The sequence below is a fragment of the Peromyscus maniculatus genome, chromosome 4, assembly GCF_049852395.1.
Source record: "Peromyscus maniculatus bairdii isolate BWxNUB_F1_BW_parent chromosome 4, HU_Pman_BW_mat_3.1, whole genome shotgun sequence".
In the NCBI taxonomy this organism is placed as follows: Eukaryota; Metazoa; Chordata; class Mammalia; order Rodentia; family Cricetidae; genus Peromyscus; species Peromyscus maniculatus.
In genome coordinates this window covers 1406996-1427028 of record NC_134855.1, presented here as the reverse complement: position 1 = coordinate 1427028, position 20033 = coordinate 1406996, and the positions used below count along the sequence as shown (strand labels likewise).

Sequence of the window (20033 nt, the reverse complement as noted above, 5' to 3'; positions counted from 1 at the left end):
TTTAGAAACACATGTATGTGTTTAGAAAGAAACACATGTAAGTCACATACATTCCACACATTATGTATCTATTGTCCATCCACCAGACATACCGATATATCTGACTCTGATATTCCTTCTAGCCTTCTGGATTGATAACTTCTTTCTCAAATATAGTGTATTTATTTTATTTCCCTGTTCAACCACAGTATTCAATTAAAGTAGAGACAAAATTCCTAACATATAACCTTGAGAGAAACAATTTTATAAATCAAAGTGCTTTGTTTATATACAACTGCTTTTTTTCCTTTCCCTTATAATATGGAGTCAAAACACTGTTTTCCAAGGCCAGCTCTCTTCCTCTCTACCATCTCAGTGTGGTTATGTGATTCATTTTAATACCGCTAGATGAATTCATCACCTTGTTGACTCCATCTCTCCACCCCCTTCCTCCACATCAATACATTTGGCTTGACTAGCTTTTTATATCCAGTAAAATCCACTTTTTGTAATGTACAGTTCAAAGGCTTTTGACAAATAAATAAAATTATACATTACTAGCCATGAAAGTTTCAGAGTATTTCTCACTTCCAAAAATATTCTCATGGCAAGTCTAATTTAGTCCTGCTTTCTCAAGACCAACCAGAAGGTGGCAGGGTTTCCCTCAGCAGCCTTCAATAGGCTAATAGGGAAGCAAAACTGGCAACATTCTCTCTGTCCCACATGTCACAGTCTCGGGGCTGTAGCATAGAGCTTCCAGAGGAGTTATAAAGTATGGTTCTTCTTCCCCAAAACAGATGAGTTTAGCTGGAAGCTCAGAATCCCACATGCCAATGAATACCAGGATAATCAATCTGTGTATGTAGTCAAGAAGGAATCCCGTAATAGTGAGGCTTGAGGTATTGAGCACTCACAGGCCCTGGGCAATGAAGGAAGATGAGAAAAGTGGAATAAAAGCCAAAATCAGGGTGAGGGTAGAAAGACAGTACTGGTCTGAAATTAGTAACTGGTAAGGGTTTCTGCAGAGACAAGTAATACTGGGGAAGAGAATATACTTCCAGGTAGAAAAACAAACTTGAGCTCATGTGGAATGGCATAACATCTGGCCCTGAGACCCTGCTCTGGCCAGAGAGGCTACAAAGATAGGCAGCGGACAAACTTGACAACACTTCAAATGCCCTACCATAGCATTTGTTTAACATGCAGCAAACACATGGTATTCTAATATGCAAATAGCTATGCCACAAAGGAGATTTGTGGAACAGTATACTGATTCTGTGATTAGGCACAGCTCTGATTAATAACACATTATAACTTCAATGTGTTTTGTTTTGTTTGTTTGTTTTTTCCTATGATAGGGTTTCTCTGTACAATAGTCCCGACTGTCCTGGAATTCGCTCTGTAGACCAGGCTGGCCTTGAACTCACTGAGATCCACCTGCTTCTGCCTCCCAAATGCTGGAACTAAAGACATGCACCATCACTACCTGGTTTGTTGGGTTGTTTACAATGTCTCTGTATGTGTTGATTATTAATATCCTGTTCTATATGCTATGAGTGTTTTCCCATTCTGTTAGGTTTCATTTTATAATATAAAACTTGTATGGATTTCTCCATATCAATCTGTCATTTCCTTTTATTTTTAGTATTTTTGTATTATATTTATTTATTTGTGTTGGGGAGTGGGGGGACACATGCCCAGGTGCTTGTGTGGAGTCTGTCCTCTCCTTCCACCATGTGAGCCTGGGAAGCAAACTCGGGTCATCAGGTGTGGTATCGAGAGTCTTAATCTTACAAGCTTGATTTTCTTATTGTTTTGAGACAAAGTCTGATTATGAGACTCTGACTGGCCTGGAACTCACAGAGATCTGCAGCCTCTGCCTCCTGACTGCTGATATTGAAGACACAGCCCTCCACATCCTATTAGTTGTTGTTGTCCTTTTTTTTATTTTTTAGATTTATTTGTTTTATATGTATGAATGTTTTGCCTGCATGCATGTATGTGCTTTACATCCATGCCTGGTGCTTTCCGAAGTCAGAAGAAGGCATCAAATCCTGGGACTGGAGTTACAGGTGGTTGTGAGCTGCCATGTGCATGCTGGGAATTAAACTCAGATCCTCTGCAAGAGCAGCAAGTGCTGTTTGGGCCCATTTGTTAGGTTTTGAGGTTTTTTTGTTCATTTGTTTTTTTTGAGACAGGGTCTCTCTGTGTAGCCCTGGCTGTCCTGGAATTTGCTGTGTAGACCAGGCTGATCTCTCAGAGATCCCCCTGCCTTTGAATCTGCTGGGATTAAAAGCATGTCCCACACTCAGCTCACATGTTTGGTTTTTTATCATCATTTATAACTCCTTAAAAATAAATAATTAGAGGATAGAGAGATGTATGGGCACTGGCTGATCTTGCAGAGGATCTGGGTTCAATTCTAGGTTTGATTCCCAGTACCCACATGGTAGCTCACAAATGTCTCTAACTCCAGTTCCACAGGATCTGATGCCTTTTCTGAATTCCATGGGTTTCTATGTGTACAAGAACAGTACCTGTTCTCTCCAGGCCCCTTCTGGGCATTTCTAAAAACTTCCTAGTTGGCTTCTTCTACCAAACCCTTCAAAGCTCCGTAGATTCAGTTTATTTATGTCATCTTAGGTTAACAGCTCCCAGAAAACTTCATAATAAATGTCAAGCTCTTTACCTACCTAGACAAACTTCTAAATATTCCTAGTGTCTGAGTGTGCCATGTTTCTAGTACACAAAACAACATCAAGTCCTACTTCATACCTTTCCAATTAAATTCCTGTCATTATTCCTTGAAAAAGTTTATACACTATATAGTGTATATGGAAAGAATAACCAAAAAGTATAATAGTTGCAAATGAGGGGATAGATAGGGTAGCAGAGAGAGTCCTAAGCACCAACTCACCCTTCCTGTTCATGCCCATCTGGAGACACTTGAGCAGGCGGCAGTACTGGCACCTGTTCCTCTGTTTCCGGGACATGACACAGTTCTTGTCACGACTGCACCGGTACACACGTTTGTTGCAAATACTCCTCTTGAAAAAACCTTTGCAGCCCTCACAGGAGATGATCCCATAGTGTAAGCCTGTAGCACGATCCCCACAGATTAGACAGGTTCGTTGTTCAGCTCGATCATCTGGAACAGAAACTGAACATGTACAAGTTAGAGTGCTGAGTAAACAATAGGGTTAAGCTCACAGCCTTAACCTCCTAAAACCTAAAGTTCCTAAAACCTCCAGCCCTGCTCTGAGTAAATAAAAAATACCACTAACTCCAGGGTACTGACAAGTCCCTAAAGTGTCATCTCCAACCTCATATAACTGTTAGCTTTTGGGAAAGAGTTGCTTTTCTAACTCAATGCTAACAATGTTCTTTTTGTTTTGTTTCAAGCTAATGTTTCTCTGTGTAGCCCTGGCTGTCCTAGAATTTGCTCTGTAGGCTAGGTTGGCCTCAAACTCACAGAGATCCATCTGCATCTGACTCCCAAGTGCTGGGATTAAAGGTGTGCATCACCACTGCCTCACTTGTGTTCTTAATCTATTAACACGATGTTCTTCCTCTGTATTATTCCTAAAACACAGTGTGAAGAAAATGGGCAAACAAGCACTTTAAAGTCAAGACCAAAGTTCATAGCAGATGTCGCTGAGGAAGAGCTGAGGTCCTAATGGTAACAGGCATCTGAAACCCTGAATGAGTATGTTAGCTACAAAAATATTAGTGGGTAAAATTGTCTGGGAAAAGAAAATATTCCAACTTATCAGAGAAACTGCATGTTTGTAGGGCTCAGACTTTAAACAGTAACTCATATAAGCAGGACCTGTAATATACTTAAGGGGAATTTGCTGATTCCAAGTAGGGTAGAAAACAAACAAGATGAACTTCATTGTGCTATTCAAACTAATCACAAGGCCCTCTCAAAAGGAAACATGAGACAATATGAAATTCTTTCACAAGTCTAAGATAAAGCAAGCTATGTATCAAAAAGAATACTGAGAACAATGGATAAAGCATTCCAAATACACGGCTAGAGAGATGCCTTAGTAGTCTGATTTACCTGAGTTCAATCTCCAGAATGCATGGTAGATGGATGAACCAACTACCAAATGTTGTTCCTTCACTACCACAAGCACATGACCCTGTCACACACACTTTAGAAAATAAAATTTAAAAAACTCAAATACAAGCCAGGCAGTGGTGGCGCACACCTTTAATATTAGCACATGGGAGTTAGAGGCAGGAGGATCTCTATGAGTTCAAGGTCAGCCTGGTCTACAGAGCGAGTACCAGGAGAGCTACGGCTACATAGAGAAACCCTGTCTCAAAAAAATTTTTTTTCTAAATATAAAAACTAGTATACTCGGGCTGGACAGATGGCTTAGAGGTTAAGAGCACCGACTGCTCTTCCAGAGGTCCTGAGTTCAATTCCCAGCAACCACATGGTGGCTCACAACCATCTGTAATGAGATCTGGCGCCCTCTTCTGTATACATAATAAATAAATAAATCTTAAAAAAAAAAAAAAACTAGTATACTCAAGATTAAAAATGAAAAGCCTCATTAGTTATCACTGAAGGTTGCCAGGACCTAAATTCGATATTTAAAACATAGATGAAATAAAGGAAATGGGGAGCAGGATCAAGCATTTAAAAAATTACTAGAATCGTCACTTTATTCCATGTCCCAACAGTAAGAGAAGGGAGCAAGAATGGAAAAACAGTCCAGAAATTCTAAACTATTGAACTTCAAGCTTAGTAGAGAATTACTAGGATTTGGTGAACACTAGATATACATGGCATGATGGGGAAACAACTCATCTGAGCGCCTACAGCATAGGCAGAGACAAGGGAAGGGGGAAAACACTTGCCTTACAAAGCTTTAGAACAGAGCCAAAACAAATGAGAACAAGATGTTAGACCTCTGGGTTCAAAACTAGGCTCTGGTATTTGCTAGCTCTTTCCTGTGAAAGGAACTGGCAAATTCTGAAGTGTAAGTAGCTGTCAGCAAGACAAGTGAAGGTGGAGAAGGTAGAGCCATAAAGGGTCACACCTTAAATGTGTTACTAGACAGCCCTCTTCAACTGGGGTTTACTGAGAAGAGTCATGTTCCTTTTTAAAGTACCCAAATAATTCACCAAGTCCACCAAACTATCAAGAAGACGATAGGAAACTATGTGGAGATACAATAAGGTTATGTTACCCTGATATGGAAAAGTCATGATCTGACCATACCCTTATTCTGCAAATTGTTTTGGTTTTTGATGCAAGAGGTCATTTAGCTGAGACTGGTTTTGAACTCCTGAATCTTTTGTCTCCATACTTAGTGTTGCAATTTTAAGTGTGCCACCATGTCTAGCTGTTTCCTAAATGTTGCTGGTTACTTATGGTAGCCAGCAATAAGTAAAACATTAGTCCCATAGTTACATGCAGCACGCAAGAGAGGGCATAGACAGCTCAGAGCTTTAGAGGTAGCAGCCATGCTAAAGAATGACTGGCGGTGGTGAAAAGAAAGCTTAAGACTTTAAGTAAATGTAACAAAACCACACATTTCTGGAAAAAATCCTACATGTGGCCTTTATACATGTAGCCATTAGTACAGTCTTGTAAACCTTAGAAACAATCTTAAGAACTTTTCTGTAGTCAGAAATTACTCTACTGTGAACAACAAATACTGTTACATTGAATGTGGCTTCCTCAAACTCCTATTAAAGACAGTTAAGAACAGATCCAGCCAGGCGGTGGTGGCACACACCTTTAATCCCAGCACTTGGGAGGCAGAGCCAGGCGGATCTCTGTGAGTTCGAGGCCAGCCTGGTCTACAGAGCGAGATCCAGGACAGGCACCAAAACTACAGAGAGAAACCTTGTGTTGAAGAAAAATAAAATAAAATAAAAGAAGCTGTATGTGAATTATTAAAAAAAACAAAAAACAAAAAACAAAAAACAGATCCAGAGCTCAGTCAATGTTTCCATGGACACACATTAATACATGGATGCAGAAAAGTCAAATTCAAATGAAACATTAAAAATGCTAAAACAGGGCTGGAGAGATGGCTCAGAGGTTAAGAGCACTGACTGCTCTTCCGGAGGTCCTGAGTTCAATTCCCAGCAACCACATGGTGACTCACAACCATCTGTAGTGAGATCTGGTGCCCTCTTCTGGCCTGCAGACATGCATACATGCAGGCAGAACATTGTATGCATAATAAATAAATAAACCTTAAAAAAAAATGCTAAAACAGCTGAGGAAATTGGCTGGAGGGCTGTACCCAGCCACATTGTTTCAGAGCACACCTAACACGCACCTGCTTTGAGAGATACGTGTATTCATCTTCATGTCACTTAGGAGGAACAAAAAGGCAAGTGAGAACAAGGAGATTTAAAAGCAGGTGTGGTCATTAATCTGACTAGAATTATACAAAATTTTATCTTGTTTCATAAAAGTGGCAGGACCTTTCAGTTACATCACATCTAACCAAAGTTACTTTGAAGACAAATTTCAGAGAATTAACAGTAATATCTGGCACAACGTCTCGTCTACCACGGAAAAGGTATATTTTTATTTTTAGTTCTGAAATTTGAATATAGGACCTCTCTTTCTTATTTGTTTGTTTGCTAAATTAGACAGGCAAGACTTGGATATGTAATCCTCTAGCATTAACCTCCCAAGTAGTTAAGATAAAATAATATACTACACCACCTGGTCTAGCTTGTATTCTTTTGAATAAACGTCTAAGTAGGAAAGCAGTATGACTTAGTGAAGTGCTTTCAAAATTACAAGTTACAACACAAAGCATTGGAACTTTTTTGAAAAAAAGAAAATATCAGGTGAAAAATGATGAAAAAGAAACCCAACATTGACTTCTTCCCCTATCCCCCCCGTTTCTTTCAAGACAGGGTTTCTCTTTGTAGCTCTGGTTGTCCTGGAACTTACTCTGTAGACCACAATGGCCTTGAGCTCAGAGATCCACTTATGTCTGCCTCCTAAGTGCTGGGATTAAAGGCAAGTGCCACCAACACCTGGATTCCAACACTGACTTCTGACCTTCACATACACATGTACACACACAGACATATACACATACTACAAACAAGTATACACACATATACCACATACACACACATATGCAAAATAGAATGTGTCACTAGTAGTAAGTGTAAAATATCATTAAATGTTTCAATTAAAGCATGCACATTTGTTTATATGCATACTGTTTGTGTGTACACTGTTTGTGTATGCATAAGTAGGAGGCTACTACATCCCAATGAGCAATGTATCAAGTTTTAAAATAGTTCAAATTATACCTGATGTTTAAGAGTGAAGCTGGAGTCAGGCATGGTGGTACATGCCTTTAATCCCAGCACTTAGCAAGTGGAGATAGGTGGATTTTTGTGATTTCAAGGCCCACCTGGCCTATATGGGGAGTTCCAGGCCAACTAGGGCTATGTGTAGAGACTCTTAAAACAAACAAACTAAAATACTGGAGCTGGGTATAATGGTACATACCTATAATCCTGGTAGGTAACAGAAGTGTCTTGAGTATGACATCAGCCTGGACTACTTGAGAGTGCTTGTCTCAAAAACAAAATACAGCCGGGCGGCGGCGGCAGCGCACCCCTTTAATCCCAGCCCTCGGGAGGCAGAGCCAGGCGGATCTCTGTGAGTTTGAGGCCAGCCTGGTCTCCAAATCAAGTTCCAGGAAAGGCGCAAAGCTACACAGAGAAAGCCTGTCTCAAAAAACCAAAAAAAAAAAAAAACAAAACCAAAAAAACCCCCCCAAAAAAACAAACAAACAAAAACAAAAAAACAAAATACAACATACAGACACAGACACAGAGACACACACACACAGACACACACACACACAATTTCCAACATGCTTCTTCCTAGCTTTGGAACCATGGGAAAATGACTGACTTCTCTGAATCTTGCTCACTATAAAACTCTTATGCAACAACATAGGGGACTTGTAAAAATATTTGGCCAAGGGGTTGGAGATATGGCTCAGGGGTTAAGAGCACGATCTGCTCTTCCAGAGGACCCAGGTTTAATTGCCAGCACCCACATGGTGGTTCACAACTATCTGTATCTCTAGTTCCAGGGATTGAAAGTCCTTTTCTGGCCTCCTTAGGCATCAGGCATGCACATGGAACACTTACATATACAGGCAAAATACCCCCCATGATAATGATGATGACTGGCCAAAGAAGTCAGAAAGAAACACATACTGCAGATTTTCATTTTATTAAGTTTTTAAAAAGTGGGTAAAGACAGTGCCACTTTGAATCTTTGGCAACAGTTAACTCTGCAGCTCACACATGAATGAACCTATATGATAATGAGTATTCAGAGACAGGTAATGCCTGGGGGGCACTCACCAACCTAAGACAGAGCGCCTGTGTGGCCTGGGCAGGCATCTCCATGACGGGTAAGGTAACCTGCTGATGTCCCACACAACCTAAGTCAGAAGCTCATTTTCTAGTAAAAGGGGGACCTGTAGGGCCATTGCCCCCGATTTGGGTAACTGTTGCCTTGCTTGCTGACCTTGATATCCTCCCTATGCTAATTCCCTGCCAGGTTCCACCCTCCTGAATGCTTAAGGGAAGTTCCTTATCTGTGTATCCTGCATATTGGGCTTTAACAGCTTAGATACAAGAATGCAAAACATGGGTAGCAAACTTCTGCCCTCTGGGATTCTCCCATTGTGCTGTAAGCCTTTATTTAAGACCTCCCTCCTTCAATAAATGGCATTCCGCATTAAAAAAAAAAAAAAAAAAAAAGAACAAAACAATGAAAGGACACTGGGTTTCAGATGGGTCCCTGGACCCAACCCCAAACCACCTACAGCAGACTTATTATGTAAAGTGATTAAAGTCACTGCCAGCCAAGTTTTCTATAATCTATCTCTGAATAGTATCTGATAGTATAGATTATACTATCTCTGGATTAGTACAGGAAAAAAAAATGGGGGTAAAGAGAGTTATATAGTATGAAGAGAAGGGGTACTAGAATGCCGTCAGATTCTACAAATGTTCTATTTCTTGACCTGGGTGGTGCTTGCTTTATAATTTTTACAACTACATTATATTTCATACACTTGTCTCCAAGTGTTCATATTTTACAATAAAAGAGTCAAAAGCAAAATATGAAATACTCCAGAAAGGAAAATAATCAACAATGGCAAAAGGAGGGTATTTTTGAAGAAACTGCATCAGATATTAATACTACACACAGAGATCTTCAGGAGATAAAGCTTAGAAAAGCTGGTTTAGAACAAAGTGCAATACACAGTTTCCTGTTGAGAGACCACAGGTCAAAGCAGGGTCTTAGGGGTATTAACTCCACAGGGATGTACAAGAAAAAAAAGAGAGGGAAAAGCAGGTGGCACAGACACACAGGTAACAAGATATTAAAGAATGGCTGAGTGACAAAGAAAAGAAAGCTAAGAAACCCAGAAAGGGCTGATGACTGACTGGAGAGCCAAGAAAAGATGAGGGAAAAAGAAGGCATGAAAATGTCCACTGTGAACTCTAAGCCAAGGTGGCTGTGAGAAACACGACTTCATTAGTAGCAAAGTAGCAGTTAAAGTAAAAATGCAATGGCTTTGTTTTAAGAGAGGATGGTGTGTAGGAGACAGTGTTAGGGCCAGAACGAAGGATTCGGGAGCCAACAACATTTAAGGAGTTTAAAGCTAGGGCAACAGATCTGAACCACCACCAGGGCAGAAGGCCTAAGGAGATACAGCAACAGGATAAACACAGACATGCAGAGAAGGTAAGGAATGAGAGGAGTCAAATGACTTTCTACAGAAGAAAAAGGTAGATTATATGCCCACGATTACTAGAAAATACAGATAAAAGAGCTTCACAAAGATGACAACGTTGTTAAATGCAAAAGATGGAAGAGTGTAAGAAAAAGAAAAGGCTCTAAGATAAGAAAGAGAACACTTTTCAGGGGTTAGGACAAGAATCACACTGAGTTATAAACAGATGACTGGGCCAGGAAAGAAGGCACACGCCTGTAATCCCTGTACTCCAAGGGAGAGGCAGAAAGATCTCAAATTCCAGGTTAGTCTGGGCCACACAGTAAGTTTTTATCTCAAAAGACTAAACAAACAAACAAACAAACAAATAAAGGGCTGGGAATATAGCTCAGCAATAGAGTGCTTGCCTATGATTGCATAAGGCCGACAGTTTTTTCTCCAACACCAACATAAAACAAATAGGAAAATGTCTGGTAAAGAAAAAAAACAACTACTTATGAATTATAATCCCATATAAAGACTGATAGAGGTGCTGGGGAGATTGCTTAGTCAATAAAATGCCTGCTGTGTGGCATGACACCAAAGTCTGTGAGCTCCCAGAACTATAAGCAGAAGCAAGGCTGGTGGATCTTCGGAGCTCACTGGCCCCCCAGACAGCCCAATTAATGAGACTGGTCTATCAAAGAACAAGATGGATCGCAATGGAGAAAGATGTATTCCCCGCTCCATGCTCACCCACGCACACAAGCACACACACTTACTTGCATTCACACACACACACACACACACACACACACACACACACACACACACACACGCTAAATAACAATTTGTTATCTAGCACATCCAAAAAGATTGCTTTTACTGTATGTTTATAAATTAGGAAAGATTCACTTACATTAAAAGAAGACAAACATAGAAACAAAGCCTTTCAAAAGAATGATCAACTCCCTAATACCATTCAGGGGTATGTGGAATAAAATGTAATTCAGGAATACTTAAAAAATAGAAATGTTCCTTAAAAATAAAATCAGTTAATTTTAAAGGTTTTTCTTATGTACACTATTTTTGTTTTTTAAAAAAGTGAATTGCACTCATCAGGAAACTAGTATGACTCACTCAAGGTCATACAGCAAGTCAGTGATGTACGTGAGTTTCAACCTCACCACTTTTCTAAAGGCAGACTTCCTGTAATACCAGCTGCCTCTTGTGAGGTAAGGTAAGAGAAGATTGGGGGATGCGATAAGCATGTCAACACAGCTGCATAGTGCTGCTTGTTTATAAAGAAATAAACCTCAGAAATAATAAAAAATGTGAAAAAAGAACTAACTATATACTGTTCTACCAACCAAAAAAATAAGCACCTAGATTAGCAATATGTTCTACTATAATTTGGTTATGTGCAGGCTAAACCCTGTTACAAAAACACCTCTTACTTTCACTCTTTCACTAAGCCTTACTGTTTCTAGATACCACCCCTCCCCCAAGAAGGACATTTTACCCATTCCAAGGGCTCAGGTTACACAAATTACAACTTGGAAACTGATGTTTATCAAAACCTGTTATTCAAGCTGTGATGAAGGCCAGATTTAGGAAACAGGTAGTGCAGCTGCTCACTTGACCAAAACTATACGAACAACCAGAGCACTGTGAATGTGCCTGAGTTGTTAAAACAAAGGGGTCTGTTTTCCTAGATTGCTGGTTCCAGCTTCCAGATCAGCTGCACACTTTTAGGACTGCCTCCAGTTTGCTACATTGCCATCATCTAAAAGGAAAGCTTCAAGGTGGTATGACAGAATTGAAACTCTTAAAATTTTCATTTAGAAGGAGGGCTTTCCCTCCATTTTGCATGCCATTCCTTCTTCACATAGCACTATGAAAATCCATTTCTAGAGGCCACATATGGAGTTCTTTAAAGAACCTTTCCAAAAACTCACATCACCTAAGTGAAAACAAGCAAGTAATTAAAAAAAAAAAAAAAAACACACACACAAAAAACTGGTGTGGGGTGACAGGAGGAATAAGTGCCAGTGTCTTGGACTTAACAGCTGACTACAACCACAAGTTATTGTGCATTCTATGGAGTACCAGGGGAGACTGTTGGTTGCTGACACAGAAAATTATACATGTTTAAGAAGATGGAATGCTAATCACCCTAGATCTGATCACTACATGTGCTGAATTATCATTACACCTCATAAATATGTGCATGTTTTAAAAGTTTTTGACCGGCAGTGGAGGCGCACGCCTTTAATCCCAGCACTCTGTGAGTTCGAGGCCAGCCTGGTCTACAGAGGGAGCTCTGGGACAGGCACCAAAGCTACACAGAGAAACCCTGTCTTGAAAAACCAAAAAAAAAAGAAAAAAAAAAGAGCCTTTTCCAGGCTAGCCAGGATTATTTCACAGAGAAACCCTGTCTCAAAAAAAAGTTTTTGAGATAAGATTTTCGTACATAGCTCAAGCTGGCCCCAAATTTGCAAGCTTGAGTAGTGGGGTTACAGGCATGCATCACAATAAACAGCAAAAAATATGCATGGGCTGAATGTTTTTATTGATTGATGAATAAAAAATGTAGAAAAGGCAAAAACAAAACAAAACAAAACAAAAAACAAAAAACAAAAACAAAAAAAAACCTGATTGATGCCATTTACTTAGACCTAGAAGTTTGCTGTTTGGGTGGATGGAGATGAGGAGGTGGGCTAAGAACACTAAACTGTGATTCAAATCAGCACCACGAGTCCTTCTGTCAAGAGACTAAGCATATTGAGATGGACAGGCAACAACTTCTGTAGCACATGCCTTCTGAGCTGTCTGTATAGTTTATACTTATCTTCCTTTCTTTGAGAACAGCCACTGCTTATCTGTGAGGCACTTGTTTTACTTTGTAGACAAGTGGACTGGACCAGAGACAGTTGTGGTCACTGCTGCTTGGACTGGAAAAAAGATACTTATCCAAGCTGATCCAATGAAATTTTCTGGTCCTGAGGTTTTTGTAGTACAGTGGTGTCCAACACAGGGCATGTATTTCTACACAGGGCCTAAGAGAGCTGAAAACAAGACAAGACAAAACAAACCCCCTAGCTTCTTAGTAGCCCAGTGCTCATAGCATACAGAGGCATGGCTCTGCCACACAGTGAGCACCTGAGCAGCCTGCACATTAAACAGAAACAAGCTAAGTAAAAACATCTGTGCAGTGCGGGCTCCAACTTCCTAGGGCTGGGGTGGTTAAGTGCAGCTCTTGGCCAGGCCTGTAGGTTGTAAAGCTTGGCTTTCAGAGACCCAAACCAGGTGGAGCTGGCTGGCAGCAAGTTTAAGGTTTGGCTCACATAGTCAGAAAATGCTACAGGTGCACAGTAAAGCAGGTCCAGACCAGGGGGAAAAATCTCTAAACAAGTTACAGTGTGTTTAAAAATGTGTGTAGGTGCTTAAGAAAAGAAAATGGGTATAGACGGTCATAGCAAAAAATAGTTTAAAAATAATAAAGTCTTTAAAGAAAGAGTAAAGTAATATAAGGAAAAAAGTCATGTAAAGATGGGAAATACACAGGGAATCTGGATGTTGTATGATGTTGTGTTGAGTCTAAATTTTTTGAATGCTGATGAGCGAACAATACCTTCTGAGAAACACGGGATTGTAAAAGGGACTGCTGAATTAAGCTAGCCTAGATACTTTAGGGATGTCTTAACTTTAAAATGGAATTTAGAAAATGTATTGCATTTGGAGGAGAGGTTATGCTTTTGTTTTCATAGGAAACACAAGGCTGTGAATTCCTTCAAGGTTAATAGAGATCAAGTTTGATCAGGGGAGACCTCCTGAAAATCTTGCCCACAGACATAAAGAAAGAAATCAGGAAAAACTACAAGACAGGTGATGTATATACCCCTGCACGGGAAGAGTTTCCCCAGGACTTGACCATTATCTCAAATTTCTCTGGGTCCTTTCAAGATGCCATCAACCCCAGACAATAGGAAGCAGTCTACAGAACACAATGCCAACATTCCCAAGGGGTGGGATGGGTAATTTTTGGTCATTTGGTGGCTTATAGATGTTTGTCATCATTTAGGGGAGAGATATAGGAATATAGAATAAAAAGGCAACTATTAACCTCAAATATTTTCCATTGGTATGAATTGTGGTATATTGATACAAATTTAAAGTTATTTTTGCTATACTGTATGCATGTTTCTATTCTTGTTTGGGGTATTGTGCTTATGCAGCTCATTTAAAAATGTAATGTATAATTAAGAAATGCAGGTTGGTAGTTGGTCATTTATAATAATCAAACTTGTTAAACATATATTTTAGATAGGTGATCTTCAGATGCTTCAGAGACCTACAGAATATGGCATTTAAGATGTTTAATAACATAAGGCGTTTTATGACAGCAAGACATGTCTGCTCCTGGCAACACCAATCTACTTCATAAAAGGATGATGGGCATCAAATTGCCTCTATATGGAGTTTGGCTTAAATGTGGCAAAGCTAGCTATTTGGGCAAGAAACTGTCCTTGCCTCGACTGCTGACAGTATACCATCAAACTGGACATGCAGGACACTAAGTAAAGTGACTGCTGAACTTTGCCAAGACAAGGTGGAACAGCTCTTCAAAATTCCTGCTTCATAGAAAAGTCTGCCAGATATTCTAGGCCTGAAGGCTGAAGATTGGATGCTGCAACATTACAGAGGAACCTTGGGTGACTGTCCAGCTGTCTCTGTATTTCTATAGTTTTGGAAATGGCTTGCACTGCCCTTCCTTTTTACTCAGCTAATATTATATCCTTCTGGGGTCTTTTATGGAGTTGAACCTAGATAGTTATAGTTGCAGTTTTCTTTAGTTATAATAGAAGGTAAATTAGGTACAAAACTTTGGACTCACAAAGGTAAAATAAGTAATGGAGTATTTTCTCTGAAATTGCCAAACACAAATTATTGTAAATGTAATTCTTACTTGATAATTGTTCTTACTGTATATAGTCTTAATATGTTAAAGTTAAAATCTTTCCTTTTTAAATAAAAAAGTAGGGAATGTTGTGGAATATTTGTTTAACTATATAAAGATGTGTTTGTAGCCGGGCGGTGGTGGTGCACACCTGTAATCCCAGCACTCAGGAGGCAGAGGCAGGTGGAGCTCTGTGAGTTCGAGGCCAGCCTATCAGAGCTAGTCCAGGACAGGCACCAAAACTACACAAAGAAACCCTGTCTCGAACCCCCCCCCCCAAAAAAAAAGATGTGTTTGTGTTGCAGTATAATTGTAAAGATGTGCTTTTGTTTATGTTGCATTTGTTTAACTATATAAAGATGTGTTGCTGTTTCACCTTGCCTGTCTAAGGTACCTGATTGGTCTAATAAAAAGGTGAATGGCCAATAGCTAGGCAGAGGAGGGACAGGTGGGACGGGAGAGCAGAGAGAAAAGGGGAGCCAGCTGGGGCCAGCAGCTAGACATGGAGGAAAGAGGAAAGTAGGACATTCAGAATGACAGGTAAAAAGCCCCAATGAAAAATGTAGATAAGGCTGAGCATTTGTAATTAATAATTCATAATTAATAATAAGTCTGTGTCATGATTTGGCAGTGGGCAATCTGAGAAAGCCTTCTACACTGCAGACAGAGTTTGCTATCTTCTAATGAAACTGGATCTGTGAATGGCCAGTCATATGACTCTGTTCTAAAATTCATGCTTGCCTATGTGGTAGTGGTAATGACGACGGACAGGGGGTGAAGTGAGGCAGAGGTGCTCTACCACATGGCTTCAAAGATACTGAAAGTGGTTGCTGTGGTCTTTTCCATCTCAATTCTTCTGTATTTCCTTATGTCCTATTCTGTTACAGTTTTCTTCCAGTAATTTCCACTTAGGGCTTGAGTTAATTAAATTTTATCACAATTTTTCTTACAATCAAAATAGATTTCACTATGACAAACTTTCAAGAAATCCTAGCTATATCTACCTAGAGGTAAAAAAGAATATGGAGAAACAGAAAGGGGTGCCCTATAAGGAAAGGAAAATATAACATAATATTGGGGGAATCACAGAAACAAAGAACTGTATGAAATAAGGAGTGGTACAGTGAAGGCCAAGGGACAGAGCAGTAGACAAGAGTTGGAGATGGTGCTAGGTCAGGTGAGCAGTAATGTACAGTGTGAACGATTTGGAGTTAGAACAAGGAAGAGTTCAGTAATGGTCAAGGCTGTGCTCTAATGTAAGGTAGTAGTCTCATATACAAAATTACACTAGCAAGGTACAGACAAATGGGACTAGGAAGCAATAGGAAGAGTACTATGGATATGACATTGATGTTAGTCTTTTCTGGGGTCTGAATTGTTCCCCAAATCCTATACATTAGACATTATGAAACACTATAGGCAATTGTTTCCCCAATGAAAGAGCATGAGAAAACACCAAAGTAGGGCTCAGAGGATAATTGATAGTATCGTGCTGGTATTGAGGAAGGTCAAATATGAGATATGAAATCTAATGGTCTTTGCACTTCATTTGTAGGTCTGAAATGTTCACAGCTACAAATAGGAGTGAACATGTGATATCCTCACAAGGATAGTAAGAGAAGAAAAAGGCTCACAGGATCTATTCTTTGTGGGGAAAAAAAAAATCTGGATTCCCCAGATCCACAGGTAATGAATCTTCAAACAGTAAAATGAACAAAATAGGAAACCTCTCCATCTGAAGGGCACCGTGGAAGCTGTAATTTCTCTTGCATGGGTGCTTAAAGAGCTATCAGAAGCTCATCCACTCCAATCTAAGGAATGAATGTGTGTGGTGATATATTGTGTACCCTAATAAACTTGCCTGTGCAGAGCCAGCCACTAGATTAGACATAGAGGCCAGACAGTGGTGGCACACACCTTTAATCCTATCATTTGGGAGGCAGAGATCTGTCTGGATCTCTGTGAGTTCAAGGCCACACTGGAAACAGAGCCAGGCAGTGGTGGCACACACCTTTAATCTCAGTACTGGAAAACATACATGCCTTTAATCCCAGGAAGTGACATGGCTGGGCGAAGAATGGTATATAAGGCTTGAGGAGACAGAAACTAAAACAGTTCAACTGAGACCCATTTGGATAAGGCTTTCAGTCTGAGGAAATAGGATTGGCTGAGGAATTGGCAAGGTGAGGTTGGCTGTGGCTTGCTCTGCTTCTCTGATCCTCAGGCAAGCTTTATTAGGGTACATAATATATCACCACAAATGCTAGCATACATATCCAAATGAAGTGCTTATTGCCTTACCAATCAATATAGCTCTGAATGAACACAGACATGCATTATTGGGTAGTCTCATCTTGCTGCCAAGATCTGACCACCCGAGCTCAATCCCAGGGACCCGCACAGTGGGAGAAGAGAACCAACTCCCACAGGCTATCCTCTGGCCTCTACATGAGTGCTGTGGCACATGCACACCTACACAAATAAATAAACATGTAAGAAGATTTTAAGTGAGTTGTGAACAATACATTTAGTGAGTCTTGAGGTGGTGTTGCTAGTTTCACAAATACGGACTCAGGGACTAAAGAAAGAACCTTTGGTTCTCACAGAGATAGTATATGTGTGATCAGAGGACACAATGTGTGACAGCAGTTTGTGATCTTGGTGATAAACACAGAAAGACTCCAAAATTTATTCTGGGCTTATTCTTGTGATGTGGAAAAAGTTATAAAACCTCTTTTTGATAAATAGGATAAGAATGTTAAAAAAAAAAAAACTGCACGGCTATGTTCAGGATCTATTTATGCCAAATCTGGTCAGAATTCTGGAGCAGTGTCAATGTGATTGAACTGAGAATTGCCAGGAGATTGAGTACAGTACACTGCTGTGTGTGTCTACAATAGTTTATTTCAGAGAAGATTAACTAAGGGAAAGGCACATCCGGAATAAATATGGGCTGTCCCACTGGCTGGGGAATCCAGATGGAATAAAAGGAAAATGGAGAGAGCTCCAGATGGACAGGCATCCTCTTTCCTGGATGTGAACTATTGTGCTCTACCACAGCCTTCCTGGCAGGATGTACTAAAGCTGAAATCATGGACTAGAACAAACCCTTCCTTCCTCAAGCTGTATGTTACCAATGCTTGTTCACAGTAACTCTCAAGTCTGACAACACCTCTTGGTGAGAGAGTGTGACAACTACACTCTGCATATCCCTACAACACGTGGCTTTACTTAGAGTGGATCTCAGAACCCAGCAGGGACCTAGGGAGCTGATTACCAAGCTCTGGGCACAGATCCAAGGGCTCTGGGCTGGCCCACCAATTTGTTACTAGGAGTTCTTATAAACTGTGTGCTTTTTGAAATGTTATATTTTATTTATCTATTTTATGTATGTGTGTACATGCTTATGTGGAAGTCAGAGTACAACTTTTAGGAGTCAGTTCTCCTTTCACAATGTGGATCTGGAGAACTGAACTCAGGTTATACAGCAGCAGACACCTTTACCCACTGAGCTCATTCTGGCCCAAACTGTGTGCTTTCATTTAAAGATAGAGAAACTACACTGTTCATTAATTCAACCGATATTTGCTGGCAATCACTTCGTGCTTGGTTTAGGGCTATATGTATTAGAAGTACGGGGGAAAAAAAAGAAAAGAAAAAGAAAAAAGAATCCCTTCATGTCCTGAGATACATTCTAGTAGAAGCAAATAGTTTCAAAGATTAAAGTGTAGCAAAGTACTAGAGGTATAATGAGAGCAACACTACAGGACACAGAAGTTATGCTGACCTATACAGACTAAGCTGCAACCAGTGTAAAGCAGCTGGAGAGTCTGTAGGTATTTCCCAGGCTGGTGATGCCGGAAGTGTCCTAAGCAAGACAATCATGAACAAATGTGACAGTTGTGGTAGTTTGAATAAGAACAGACCCCATAGGCTCATATATTTGAATGCTTGGTCACCAATGAGTTTAAAAAGATTACAAGGATTAGGAAGTGTGGCCATGTCAGAGTAGGTATGCTTTAAAGTTTCAAAAGCCTATGCCAGGCCCAGTCTCTCTCTCTCTCTGCGCCTGGGTATCAGGATGTAGCTCTCAGCTACTGCTCCAGGGCCATGCACCCTGCCATGAAGGCAATGGACTTAAACCCCTGAAACTGTAGCAAGCCCCCAACTAAATGCTTTCTTTTTTCACAAATTGCCTTGGTCATGGTGTCTCTTCACAGCAATAGAACAGTGACTAAGACAACAATGTAAAGGTACTTGATAGAATATGGAGTAAGGTATAAGTTACTTTGTGACCAGGTTTCATGTCCCAAGATGGCCTCAAACTCCAGATATAGTTAAGGATGACCTAGAACTGGTCCTCCTGCCTTCATAGCACTAAGATTACAGGTCATCATGTCAGCTAATACATTGCTGGAGCATTCATATCTCCAGCTCTCATCAGATTTTTACTACTTTAGGAGATGAGGCTGACATTTAAGGAGGGTATGTGATAGCCTCACTTACCACTTTGACAAACTGCCAGCTCCTTGGTGGGAGAGGCCCATGTTAAGTGGCTCTAAGATATGGTGGTATTTTATTTGTACTGAAATGTGATTTTCATTGTATGTTAATAAATAAAGTTGCCCGGGGATCAGAGCTATTAGAGCCATAGCAAGAGCGTGGCAGCGGCGGACGCCTTTAATCCCAGCACTTGGTAGAAGAGCTAGGTAGATCTCTGTGTGTTCAGGGATACAGCCAGCATTGGAGACATACACCTTTAAGACCTGGAGGGCAGTACTTAGAGGCAGTGACGAGGCAGTCATGTGTTTGGGTTTACAACCAATGAGAAGGCAGAACAGAAAGACTATTTAAAGACAGACACACAGGAAGTAGCTCTCTTTCGGGAAGCTAGGAGCACTGCAGGATTTTAGGTCTGAGCTCTGACCTCTCGGCTTTCTCTTTTACATTAGTTCTGTGTTTCTTATTTTAATAAGACGGGTGGTTACATCTACACTAAGAAGTTATGCTCTGTGCCCATGGGCCATCTGTCCTGGGAGAATGTCCCACATAGAAATGAGGTAGGTCTATTGTGTGCCCTGATGCCCTTGTATAAAAGAAAAAATATAATCTTTATAATTACCTAGAGTTTTTTAGCAGTTAAGTTTCTTTAATACAATACTTTTGGATAGAGACTTTAAGGTTCTTTTGTTTTAAATTTCATTTTAGGATTACTATTCAATAAAACTCAGTCTTGAGGAGACAGAGAAGTAGAGGGACATACAGGTCTAAGAATACAGATTTATGCCCACCATCACTACAGTCAAAATACAGAATAGTTTCCTTAGCACCTCCCTCATGTTCTT

The 20033-nt window shown here is 40.2% G+C and overlaps 1 protein-coding gene and 1 long non-coding RNA gene across 8 annotated transcripts in view; one reads left to right on the top strand and one right to left on the bottom strand.

Moving 5' to 3' along the window:
* Nr6a1 (nuclear receptor subfamily 6 group A member 1) overlaps positions 1-20033 on the bottom strand; it is a 204643-nt gene that overhangs the window by 32389 nt on the left and 152221 nt on the right. For all 7 annotated transcript variants that reach the window (XM_006992517.4, XM_006992516.4, XM_076568440.1 and 4 more), the window contains one exon: positions 2897-3139. In XM_006992517.4, the coding sequence (XP_006992579.1) occupies positions 2897-3139 (243 nt within the window). The remainder of the gene's footprint in view (positions 1-2896; positions 3140-20033) is intronic.
* LOC143272668 (uncharacterized) lies at positions 12951-15063 on the top strand. The gene is made up of 2 exons (XR_013050276.1): positions 12951-13616; positions 14055-15063. It is a non-coding gene; the product is annotated as an uncharacterized LOC143272668 (long non-coding RNA).